The sequence below is a fragment of the Camellia sinensis genome, chromosome 11, assembly GCF_055761805.1.
Source record: "Camellia sinensis isolate YWXY chromosome 11, ASM5576180v1, whole genome shotgun sequence".
NCBI lineage: Eukaryota > Viridiplantae > Streptophyta > Magnoliopsida > Ericales > Theaceae > Camellia > Camellia sinensis.
Window position 1 is genome coordinate 56,823,490 of NC_138971.1, and position 12,556 is coordinate 56,836,045.

Consider the following 12,556-nt stretch of genomic DNA (forward strand, 5'->3'; position numbering starts at 1 on the left):
CATTAAAATTTGTAGCCTTTAGCCATTTACTTTGTTGTTATTTCTTTTACTTTTATATTATTACACATGCCATGAATTCATCATTTTAAGAGATCGAATATATATTGCATGTGAACACTTTTATATACCTCTCTTATGAAATGAAACACCAATCGAAGGAAATTGAGTAATCCAAGTAGGATCGTTTTACTTGATGGAATCATCATATCTATTTTATGCCTATTATTTAGGAGCGTTACATTAACGTTTTAATTGTTTTAATTACCTTTAACTTTTAAAATGATATCAATTCTAATCATCTGTTGATTATAACTAACTAAATTGGAGCAATTTAGATAATTTAATCACTTTTTGTCGGTAGTGCTGGACGACGACGACGACGACTATAGCCTATGTAAGAAATGAGAGGGGCGGTAGTGATCTGGGGAATGGGGAGGAATAATAATGGACGGAAAAAAGTAATGACAGTAAACATAGGAGGTGATTGCCAAAAGTAATGAAGGAAAAAAATGATTAAATTGTCTAAGTTGTCCATTCGGATATCAACATATTGTAATCATAATTTAAATTGAAACAAAGTTTTTTTAGATGGTATAAATTGAAATAATAAAAAAGTTTATATTTGATTTATTAAGGAGGTCCAATCTTTTTTTTTCTTTTTCTTTTTCTCTTTGTGTGTGTGTAATTTTTGTTTTTTCAAAATTTTTAGACAAAATTCCAATAAAAATTATGTGATAATAATTTTAATAGACATTTCATTTAAAATCACGAGTCACACTATAATTTTTTTTTTAGAGGGGTAAAACCCAAACTAAAGAAGACCACAAATCAGAAGCTACAAGAGTCACACTATACTTTAATCATGTTATTTTGTATAGATATTATATTATATACTTCTTGCTTGTATGCCTAACTTGTATAGCATCAATTTTTGTCAATATGTTGTTGGGGTGAAGAAACCGCTTTTGTCCCATCCTAATGTTGCTTGTAATGTTGTGATCATGATAGAAACGTCACACAACTAGCAACCGCCTTTACTGGACGCCTGGGCACGCATACACATGATACATCCAACGCCTTTGTTATTCAACACCAATTAAAATATGAGTAATGTTAAAAATATCAAAGATTTATTAAATATTTTATATGCGTGTGAGATTTATTTAATAGAAATTTTAATAATTTTTTTAAAATTTGTAATATTTTTTTTAAACTTTATACAAAAAATTTTATAAAAATTATATGATAATGTTGGGCCTTTATGGGCTCACCACGGAGGCTACATCAATTATTTGAACTTTTCAATGTGTGGGGTTTGTCAATTACTTTATCTTTGTAAAAAATTATCTTGATCGAATATCGATAATTACTTGATCACATCATATTTGAGTATGATTTTAAAAATAAGCTATTGACATAATTGTGATGTGATCAAGTAGTTATCGATATTTGATTAACATAATATTTTACAAGGATGAAACACTCGACGAGTCTTATATATTAAACTGTTCGAATTATTAATGTGAACTCTAGTGCTAGATCCACAAAGGCCCAATAACACCTTCCAATTCGATTTGGACCCAAAAAAAATCTCTCCCATAATTTTGTGCTTGTAATATTGCTAGTATTGTATATCTACATGTATTATAAATGAATCGGGACAAAATGAGTACTGAATTACTCAAATTTAGCTTTAAAGTTTAATGAATTTTAAAATATGTCTAAATTTAAATTATTTACCTTAATAAGACCATCTTCAATAGTTATTCAAATCTATCATTAAATTTGAATTTGGTGAAAAATTACTAATTTTCTTGCTCCAACTGTTTCATCGAATAAGTATCAAATTCAGAATTTTATTTTTCTTTCATCAAACTGAGGACCAACATACCTTTCATCAAATTAATGTTCATAACCGTTTGATTTTCACTATCGGATGTCGTTCCAGATGTCCCCTTAGATGACCACCATAAGACAAAAATTTGTGAAAAAATTGCACTAGCTGATCGACCGACTGGACATCCACCTGGTTGTTCGCCCGATCAGCCGTTGTTCTGATGAAGTTTCAAAAACCTTCATTGAAATACTTGATATCAAATAAAATTTTAACTCAAATTTAATTAACAATTTAATACACCGTTGGAAATATTCTAAGCCCATCACAATTCTAACCATCATAATTTGATTTTAATAATAAATATAATAAAGTTGAATTGAATAATAAGTTATTTAAATTTTAATTATTTAACTATTTTAAGCAAACGAACTCTTTAATTAGTTTGGATTACGAGTGTGAAACCAAAATCACGAAAGCAGCTTTTAAGTTGTTCATTATTTTCAAATCTTTTCCCCTCCCTTTTTATACCCTTCCCACAGATCCCTTATACCCCTACCAGTTTCCTGTACAATCTCCCTCTCTCTCTCTCTCTCTCTTTCGCTCGCTGTTTCTGTGTCTACAAGTTTGGCATAAAGGTCTCTCTATCCATGGCTTCATCTTCTCATGTCGAAACCTCCTCAAACAACATTCCATACCAGGGTATGTCAAATTCGTTACAAACCCATTTTCTAGGTCATGTTCATACACAGGCATATATATACAAATTATTGTTTCGATTCTTCAAAATAACTAATCATATATTTATGTGTGAGTATACTGCAGGATTGGATTGTCATGAAGAGAATGTCCTCAAAAAACACGTCGAGTTCTTCGATCGGAACAAAGACGGTGTTGTTTATCCATGGGAAACTTTTCAAGGTTTTTTTTTATTTTTTTTTAAACTCTGATTTTTGCTTTATATAATTTTGATCAATTTTACTTCACTCATTTCTGTAATTAAGTGGAAAGACTAAAATATTTTTATACATAAGTAATTTTATTTTATAAATCACTAATTTTTTTAGTTATTTTTTTTAAAGTGACAAAATTTTACTTTAACCCGTATACTTTAGTTCTGTGCAATTTAATATTTTGATATTTGAAAATGGGCACACGTTGTCTTTATGTCGTGGCTCGTGTTACTCTTTCCGTTATACAATTATAATGGAGAATTTTCATTACATATTCAATCACTATAAATTAAAAATGCGAATTTGTCAATATTTTAAATTAAGAAAAAAAATTATTTTTATACAGTTTGGATGATGCGATGAAAAATTTCAATTACAATCATGTATTGGAAGTATCACAATTCTAAACGGAATGCTTGGTGATGCATTTTAGTCCAAAACACAAGTAATTATTTAGCTATTTTCATAGAATAAGAATGTAACAACCGGGTAAAGCAAAATTTGTATAATTTTTTCTTCAAGATTGAAGTTCTTATTTTACGTGAGGGTTTTGAATTAGCCTTTTTTGATCCTATTTCTGTCTAATGTTTTATATGGTTGGAGGATATGAAAAAGGATTTGGAAAGGAAAAAGAAAAAGGTAGATGAAATATGAATAAATCATTTTTATTTCACAATCTCTTTTCAAATTCCTCAACCAAATACAGTGTAAATGAAAAAAATATATAGGTAATTTGTCTTTTGATATATGTAGGGTGTGTACCATATGCAAGTTATGTAATTTGTGACTAGATATCAAATAAAGTATAACAAAAATTTTTTTAGATCATAACAGACAACACAATAATTTATAAATAAGTCATAACTAAAAACACAATAAACGTAACTAGGAATGCATATACCAACGAATTTCCCATATAATATGTGTTCTAATTTTTTTTTTTTTTTTTTCCCTTCTTAATCAGGTTTTCGTGCAATTGGATGTAATATTTTTTTGTCCACCTTCGCTTCCATTTTTATCAACGTCGGACTCAGTGGCAAAACTCGTCCTGTAATTTCCCCCCCCCCGCCCCTCTCTCTCTCTCTCTCTGTATATATATGTGTATATATATATATATATAAACACATACATGCATACATAGAATAGAAGATATTTGCAGTCCTTGTTTTTAGCTAACTTTACTGGGTTTTTTATTGATGGATTATTCTCTGTTGGCATACATTAGAATTTATTCATTTGTTTACAACAAATGGAGATTATAACATTGGAGGCTACAAAGTAGCCAAATATATTACTTTCTCCGTCTTAAAATATTAGTCTCTCACTTTATTTTTTACTGTTTCAAAATATTAGTCTTTTTTTAAAAATTAAGAATTAAAATAATATGAATTTTCTATTTTTTCATTCTTTTAAATTCATTAACAACACAAAAAGTACAATTATAACAATTGACATTCTCTAAAAAAATATACTATTAAAGGGTAATTTTGGAGAATTAATTTTTTAAAGCACAATAATTATATCATCAAAAAAAATTAGATTTTCCAAAAAAAAAACCTATTATTTAAGGACTGAGGGATTAGGAATTCTTGGCCTTCTTTGATTATTGTCACTCACATCTTCTGATATTAAACTGAATGGTCAATTTTTTTATTAATAAAAAAATAATTTTATTCAATGTCCTCAGCACTACATGATTATGTGACTAATCAATCAGCAACTGTCATAATTCTACATTGTTTCTTCAGTTCCCAATATAAAGTGGTAAGTTTTACTATTTTCACCAACTATTTATTTGGGGGCACCGAAAGACAAATACTAATATCCCTATGAGAGCAGCTCGTCTCCATGTTAAGATTGGATTAGACGGTATTATTTGGCGCGTGAGGACTTATTATGAGATTTATTTTGATAATTTAAATTGTGCAATGTATAAAACTCGTCGAGTATTATATGCTTATGAAAAATCATATTGATCGAATATCGATAGATTGTAATCAAATCAGTTTTGTATAAAAAAAAATGAACAGTGAACAAATTTACGGTTGACGAAAAAATGATCCGATGAGATAGCTATCGATATCCGATCAACGTGATTTTTTACTGACATAGGGTTGTTTTGGGAAGATGGTAAAAAGTGACTTTTTGACTTTTAACTAAGCTTTTGGCTTTTTTAGACAAATGATTTGGGAAGTTGATAAAAAGTGACTTTAGACTTTTTTTATTAATGTTTGTTTATGATGTCAAATTATAATAAAATGACCAAACTACCCCCATTTATTTAAAATATTTACAACTTCACCTATGTAACACATTTTGACCCATGAGGGTAAAATTGTAATTTCACCGTTGGCTAAAAATCAACTTCCCAAATGAAAAAAAAAGACAAAAAAGCCAACTTTTGGCTTTTGCTACAAACCAAAAAAAGTGGCTAAAAGCCAACTTTCCAAAATAGCCCATATAGTACTCGATGAATTCTACATATTGAATGGTTTGAATTATCAAAACGGCATCCGTGGTGGGCCTCCACGGGCCGAACAATACTGTCCAATCCGATTTTGGACTGGAGGCAAGCTGCTCCCTATTAGTATACGGGTAAAAAAATGTATGTAAATAAGTGAAATGTATATTGAAATTCAAATTGTTTTTAATATTATTTGATTTTTAATGAAACAACCAATAAGTGGTCATTAACTGGGGATATATCATACTTGCTCTTTTTTTTAAAGAAAAGTAACCGTGAGTGTTAATTATGTGAATTTTTTTTAAGGAAAATTATTGGTGCCTAGTATTTTTTAAACACTTTACCCAGTGTTGATTTGAATAATTAGCAATATAGAAATAATGATATAAAATATATCGAGCCTCACATAAATAATCATTGGGATCCTTAAGGGTTTAATCCACATAGCATTTAGTCATATTTTCATCAATAATTAGTAGTACCAGTATGAATGAAAAATGATATTATCATATCTTTTATACTGAAATTAATATATTACACATGTTTATTAAGGTGTTTACAACCGTCTTCATTAATTATGGTTGTTTTAATCTTACCAAAAAAGAGGCCAATATAAATATACTATATTTGTGAGATTTATTGTGTTTTTTAAAATCTTAGAAATGATCAATGTAAGTTATCCTTATATTTAAGTAGTATTTAACGTGAAATCTTAGGTAAGAAATCAACTTATAAGTTTAGCCAAAAGAAAGCTAATTGTTGGGTGTCACTTGGGTTTTGGATGGGAAAAAGTTTGGCCAAATAACAATTCAGTATAAGTTTGAAAAAAAAAAAAAATCAGATTAGTGGCAAATTTTACAAATTTTATTGATTGAAGTGATAAATTTTTTCATGAATCTGTAATTATTTCGAAAAGGTATCACTGATTTTTAATTTTTCCCAAAAAAGTTTCCATTGTCCAGCCCATTTTCTGTTAAATGAATGTTATTGCAACATGTGCCTGCTTGTGATGTTTGTGGCCCCCAATTGTAAGACTGAGTTCAAACTGTAGTTCTTTTGTACAATTTGTTGTCAAATTGTACATTTTCATTTTTCCATTTGGGAATATGAATTTCTGATAACATCAAATAATCTGTCCCACCATTATGCATTGTGGATCAAAAGATTCCTTGGGTGGTTCTTGATTATCACCATTTATTGGTTGTGTTGTCTTTGTTATCCATTGTTTTTTACTGTCTTTGTTGATAGAGAGAGAGACAAAGACCCAATAAATATCTGAGGATGATTTTAGCCATGAACTTATCAATTTTATCGAATAATTGAAGTTGTAAAACTTTTCAGGCTTAAATGTTCATTAAAATGAGTTATACTAGGGATCGTAAATAAATTATCAAATATTCTATCAAACCTCTCATATGGTATGGGACTCACACAAATCACATGTGTGTGGGTCCCACACCTATATAAGAGATATGATAGAATATTTATTCAAGGTAACCAAAAGAAAAACTTACTCATATAAAGACTCAACAAAACAAAAAACTTATTTGTCTATAGGCCTCCAATTTACTGAATAATACATTTATTTACAGCAGACCAAGAAAGAAGAATAAGCATCCGTATCTATTATGAAGACTCAATAAAATGATAACCCTTCTTATAAGAAAGTGGCCCAAAAATAAAGACAAAATTCATGCTGACAAATACACAAGGAAAATAAATTTTAAATAAAAATTTGACAATGTAAAAAATAAAAAAATTATTAAATTACTACAATATAAAAAGTCCCCTCTAAAACAAAATGGAAAATTGATCATATTATTGTGATAGAGAGAAATATATTCTCTCAAGTAGCTTAATTACATTCACCCACTACCAACCAAGGAACCCAAAATTATTGAAGAATTGTTGGGTCGATGCTTTTGAAAAATGATTTTCAATCAAAGGCTTAAGCTGCAGCTATCAAGCTGTTAATGTAGATAGAGGAATTTTTTATTCCATGGCATAGGTCAAAAACATTTTTGACACTGATATTGGCTTGAACTACTAGTTAGAGTGACACATCTACATCAACAATGATCAAATTGAGAGAGATAAAAATAAATTAACACATGGCATATGAATTTTTTATCGTGCAGGGTAAATGTCCTTCTCTATGCTTCCCAATTGTGGTAAAAAACATCCCGAAAGCCATGCATGGGAGTGACTCCGGTGTCTATGACTCAGAAGGAAGGTACATGCATTTCCACCCTCACTTTCTTTCATCTTAGGGGACCGATTCTTTGATTGATTCGATATTCTTGCTTGAAATGGACTTATTCTGGGATCAGGATCTGCAATAGTCTTGTTGTAACTAACAGTCTAGGTTTAAAGTTGACACAAAACGACGTCGTTTAATGGCTTGTGGTTTTAAGAAAAAAATATATACTATTTTGATATTATATCTTACTTCAGTTTTAAATTTGATCTGTTAGATTATGTACTTTTCTAAAGTGTTTTACTGTGGTAGAAAGCACAACAATATCATTGCACAAAAACAATGGCAGAGAATCCTTATCCCTTGTTCTCTGGTACTCTTATGTTATTGGCCTCAGTGATCTATAGTTTATACAATATTATTGGCAGTTAGTCAGCTAGAAAAATATATACAGAACAAGATATTGAAATTAGATGATTAAGTATATGATTTAAAAAAAAAAGTATATGATTAAATTTGGTCTAAGAAATCGACTGCATGTATAAACGATATGCATTCTTCAAAATTTATTAGTGAATTTTGATGAAGTAGATAATTGATCGTGTTTTGATGATGTGACACTGCTAGCAACTCTTTGTTTCTTGATGTATGTATGATTTAGAAAGTTGGATGTCACTGTTTTCATGTTTTGAATTTGTTTCGGTCTCTTCCTGTCAATGATTCAACAAAATTTTTGCCTGGCATTATCTATGCAAAATAGAAAAAATTGTACCCAATTGTTTACAATTATTATCATTTTTTTTCTTTGAGAGTCAAGTCATTTTGTGGAAATCATATCCAATTGTATGGATAGAGTTCTTTCTTTTTTGGCTTGTATTCTTTGTTTTTATCTTATTGTTTTCATTTTTCAAAGGTTTGTTCCTTCAAAGTTCGAGGAGATTTTCTGCAAGCATGCGCATACAAACCCAAATGCCTTAACATCAGCTGAACTAAAAGAAATGCGGAAGGCAAACAGGGAACCAAAGGACTATGGAGGATGGTTTGTCATATTTCACATTCAAAACTACAAATTCTAATTATGTTCGAATTTTCCATGAAATTTATCTAACATGATGAAATTTCGTAATGAATTACAGGCTTTTAAGCTTTGCAGAGTGGACAATCTTGTACACACTTTGCAAGGACAAGAACGGTTTATTGCAGAAAGATACGGTCCGAGGCCTTTATGATGGAAGCCTGTTTGAACAGATGGCGGAGAAGAAGGCTTCAGCTGGGAAGAAAAAACACGCGTAAAGTAACTAAGCTACGAATAATATTAGGAGTCATGAAAAAAATATCATGAAATGTATTATAAAGATTTTCCATCCCTTGATTAGTATGTGGTGTTTTATTTTAGGTGTAATTTAAAGGTAGAGAATCTTTCATAATCATTTTCAAGATATTTTTTTTCATGATTCGTAGCATTGACTCTTCGTTTCAGATGCTATATCTTATTTTTGTCAAAGAAATAATTGTGAAACAAACAAGTAGTTATTATATACTGGGATGATTTGATCTTTTTTGTTGCAGTGTTACTTCTGAGTAAAAAAGGGAAAATTGCTAGGACTCATCGTATGGTACCTTTGGGCTCTGCAGATTGGATTGTCTTTGATTTTAAACACACATATTTGAAGTGTGAATGTAGTGTGCAACAAAGTTGAAGTATTTATTGTTTGTTTGAAGAATAGTATATGTTTGTCTTTCTGATGTATCTGAAAAAAAAGAAGAATAATGTATTTGATTGATTTATGTTAATTCTTTTTGTTGTATTGAAATATATTTGTTTGATTTGTGTTCTGAAAAATATTTTATTAATTTATTTTAAGAAAAATATATTTGATTGATTGATTTATAGCATGCAGAATTGCTTGGGACCTGTAAAAGGAAAAATGTGGTATGTGGTTTTAGTTTGGAATGTACCTTTTTCTCCCTTTTTGGTTGGGACGAGTTACAATAACAGTTCCTGTAGTTTGGGAGTAGTTTAGAATTTGTATCACTTTGATTCCTCACCTTTCAATTATGATATATTTGACTTTAAATTTTGAATCTTGTTCTAAATAAAGAAAATTGAAGACATCGTTGTTCTATTTTAAGGGTAAAGTTATCGATTTGATAAAATATAAACTAATTTGACAAAAATAAATGTAAAAAAATCATTTTTGAATTTTTAAAAATTATTTCTACTCACTAAAGATAAAATTATATAAAAATGATAAATCTTTTACATTTTTATTTTTTTTATTAAATTAATTTTTAGTATGTGTTTGAATAATGATCATCATGCAACAAGTGATTGTTTTTATTTATGTTTTTGGTTAGTTATCATATAATAGATGGTTATATTAATTGTTAACAAATATTTATGGATAGTTATCATGTAATAGATGTTTATTATTATGTTTTTAATGTGTAATCAATATGTTTAATTTATGAAATATTTTTAGTTTTAGAGTTTTTGATTTAATGGATTGGTTTGATAATAATATCAAAATTATCGTCATGTTTGACTATTGAAAAAAGAGAAATTAATTTAACGAAAATAAATAGCAAAAAATAATTATTTAAAAAAATTATTTCTACTCTCTCAAAAGATAAAATTATACAAAAATAACGTTTTTAATTTTTTTCACCAATTAAATTTTTAGTTTCTTAGAAAAAAATTTTAAAAATAGATTCTAAAAACCAAACTAAACAGAACTTTATAATAAAAAAAATTTCAACATTATTCATTAAAAAAAAAAAGAGAAAAAGACCATTACATTTCAAACAACATAAAAGTTAATCAACACAAAATAAGTTGTATGTCGACTTTGCCCTAGAAATGGACTGTTTGCAAAGAAAACATCTTTGATTGTCCTTTTATGGAACAAGTTTCAAAATTTAGCATCAAATATATTATCTTTGACTAATTTTATCTTTGATGTTTCATCTTCAAGAATGAATTATGCATCTTTAACAATTTCATCTTGATTCCAATTCCAAGTTTTTTCTTCTTCAAATATCACATCTCTACTCATGATCAACTTTCTGGTAATGGGATTATACAACTTATATCCTATTATTCTGTCTCCATATCTGACAATGATACATTTTTCTTCCTTCTCATCGAGCTTGGTTCTTCTTGCGTTTGGAATCTTGGTGTACACAACACACCCAAATATTCTGAGATGGTTGACACTTGGTGTCACGACCCAAACCTGCCCATATGGGTTTAGCATTGCAACCAGCCAGTAATCTGTGATTACCAAAGGCCTGCTTAACAGTAATAACAGTAATACAGAGTAAGAGCCTAGTGGAAGCCAAACAGTAAATAAAAAGATGTCCAATGAGCTGTGAAAATCTGAATGCAAAAAGACTTTTATGAACAAGCCACATTCATAACCAAAACATATGTACATACATCATATACACAAACATCCAGGTTAGGGACCAAGTCCCTTCACCATAATTGTACAGTCAAAACTTATTCAGTCGGTACAAAACAGAGACAGAAGGGTGATTCTGAACACCCCAAAACAACCTTAGCTTGAACGAACTCGGAACCTCGAAGTGAGGCATGATGGTTGGCTTGACAAAACGAGAGCTTACTTTGACGCTCCTACCTTCAGTTCGGTGCCTAGACACCTATATATAAATATAAACAGTGAGCTAAAGCCCAGTGAATAACAGATATGTAAAGGGATTAAGAATGAATATCCTTTCAGTAATTAAAACAGTCAATTACATCTGTAGATCAGTTATTCAATCAGTGGCTCATATTTCATGCCATAACAGTTATTTAGAAACCATAGTAGTCATATGTGGTACATCCAATAGCAAAACAGTACAGTAGGTCTTAACAGACCGAACAGTCAGTTGATGGCCATCATAACAGTAAACAGTGGTAGTTCCAGACATTGGAACTGACAAAGATCTCTGTAATGGTAGCAGTAATAGTAAGTTGCTATGGATGCCACGAATATAGTTCACAAATAAAACAAACATTCATTCAGTAAACAATGTCATTTTAGAAAGCGGTACAATCAATCGTTCGGAAATAATTATAATTGAACGTATCTTTACAACATTGTTACTCACAGAGTACTGGGCTACAGATAGGCTAGTCAGCATCTTCGGGTGCCAACCCTACACAGTTGCAGAACGAACACACACACTAAGTTACACGCTGGGATTAATAACTTAGCCCCTAAACTTGACTCGGTGTGGTTCTATAACATTATCCTCATTAAGATGCCTTAAACTTGGCCTAGGAATGCCTAGGATGGAATGATGATGCAAAGATGTACTTTAAAACACTTTTCAAAAGTTGCTGAAAACAGGAGTCTCGCTCGAGCGTGGCTTTCTTCGCTCGAGCAAGCTTACTAAAACAGAGGGGTTGCTCGAGCGTAGACTCCCTCGCTCGAGCGGTCTGTAAAAATGCAAAAAGTACTAGTTGTTGAAATTCTCCGCTCGATGCTCGCTCGAACGTGAGACACAGTTCTTCGCTCGAGCGCAGGTCTCGCCGCTCGAGCGTGCTTCTGCGTCCACGAAAACCTAAGAGCTTGTAATCTACGCTCGAGCCAGCATTCCGTGGCTCGAGCGGAATTCAGAAAACAAAGGTGCTCGCTCGAGCATGGAATCCTTCGCTCGAGCGAGGAAGCCAAAATCTGGGTTTTCCAGATTTGCCTCCAAAGCTAAAACCAAGAATTAAACTTATCAAAACTCAACCTTTTGGGCCAATTTTCTGGAAAACACTTTAAAACTCATACTAAAACATGTTTTGAAGATCATTTTGTAAAATCAAGCCCAAAGGTAAACCAATTGAACACCAATTTCAAGGACACTTGAAGAACAATGCAAGAACATAACATGCATGAGTTCTTATGAATTCCAATGCTCCAAAACATGATCAAATGCAAGATTGAACTCTAAAACATGGTGAATTCATGGACTACAACCAAAATATGGACATGCATGTGGAAATTTTCATGAAACAAGCTCACAATTCCAAGATATGTACATGCACGCATGAATGGACTCTCAAATCAACATTTTAAACTAGTTCTAGACTCTAGTCACCAATTTCTGCA

At 30.5% G+C, this 12,556-nt stretch overlaps 1 protein-coding gene across 2 annotated transcripts; it reads left to right on the forward strand.

The window, feature by feature from the left end:
* The first annotated feature begins 2,287 nt into the window (after positions 1-2,287).
* Positions 2,288-9,291, forward strand: LOC114313087 (putative peroxygenase 5). 2 transcript variants are annotated; one of them, XM_028259421.2, is made up of 7 exons: positions 2,288-2,536; positions 2,660-2,755; positions 3,752-3,837; positions 7,390-7,484; positions 8,362-8,487; positions 8,585-8,737; positions 9,018-9,291. In XM_028259421.2, exons 1-7 carry the CDS (start codon positions 2,485-2,487, stop codon positions 9,031-9,033), a joined length of 624 nt encoding a protein of 207 aa, XP_028115222.2. In that variant the 5' UTR covers positions 2,288-2,484; the 3' UTR covers positions 9,034-9,291. The 2 variants fall into 2 exon arrangements, with proteins under 2 accessions (XP_028115222.2, XP_028115228.2); XM_028259427.2 differs by having other exon boundaries at positions 2,337-2,536; positions 8,585-8,742.
* Positions 9,292-12,556: the final 3,265 nt, after the last annotated feature.

What these genes read in the sequence shown, in the direction of transcription:
- LOC114313087 (XM_028259421.2), top strand. Translation starts at nt 2,485, where the DNA reads ATGGCTTCATCTTCTCATGTCGAAACCTCCTCAAACAACATTCCATAC. An exon ending in AAACAACATTCCATACCAGG is followed by an intron (nt 2,537 to 2,659) that starts GTATGTCAAATT and finishes AGTATACTGCAG; the next exon opens with GATTGGATTGTCATGAAGAG. An exon ending in GTCTATGACTCAGAAGGAAG is followed by an intron (nt 7,485 to 8,361) that starts GTACATGCATTT and finishes CATTTTTCAAAG; the next exon opens with GTTTGTTCCTTCAAAGTTCG.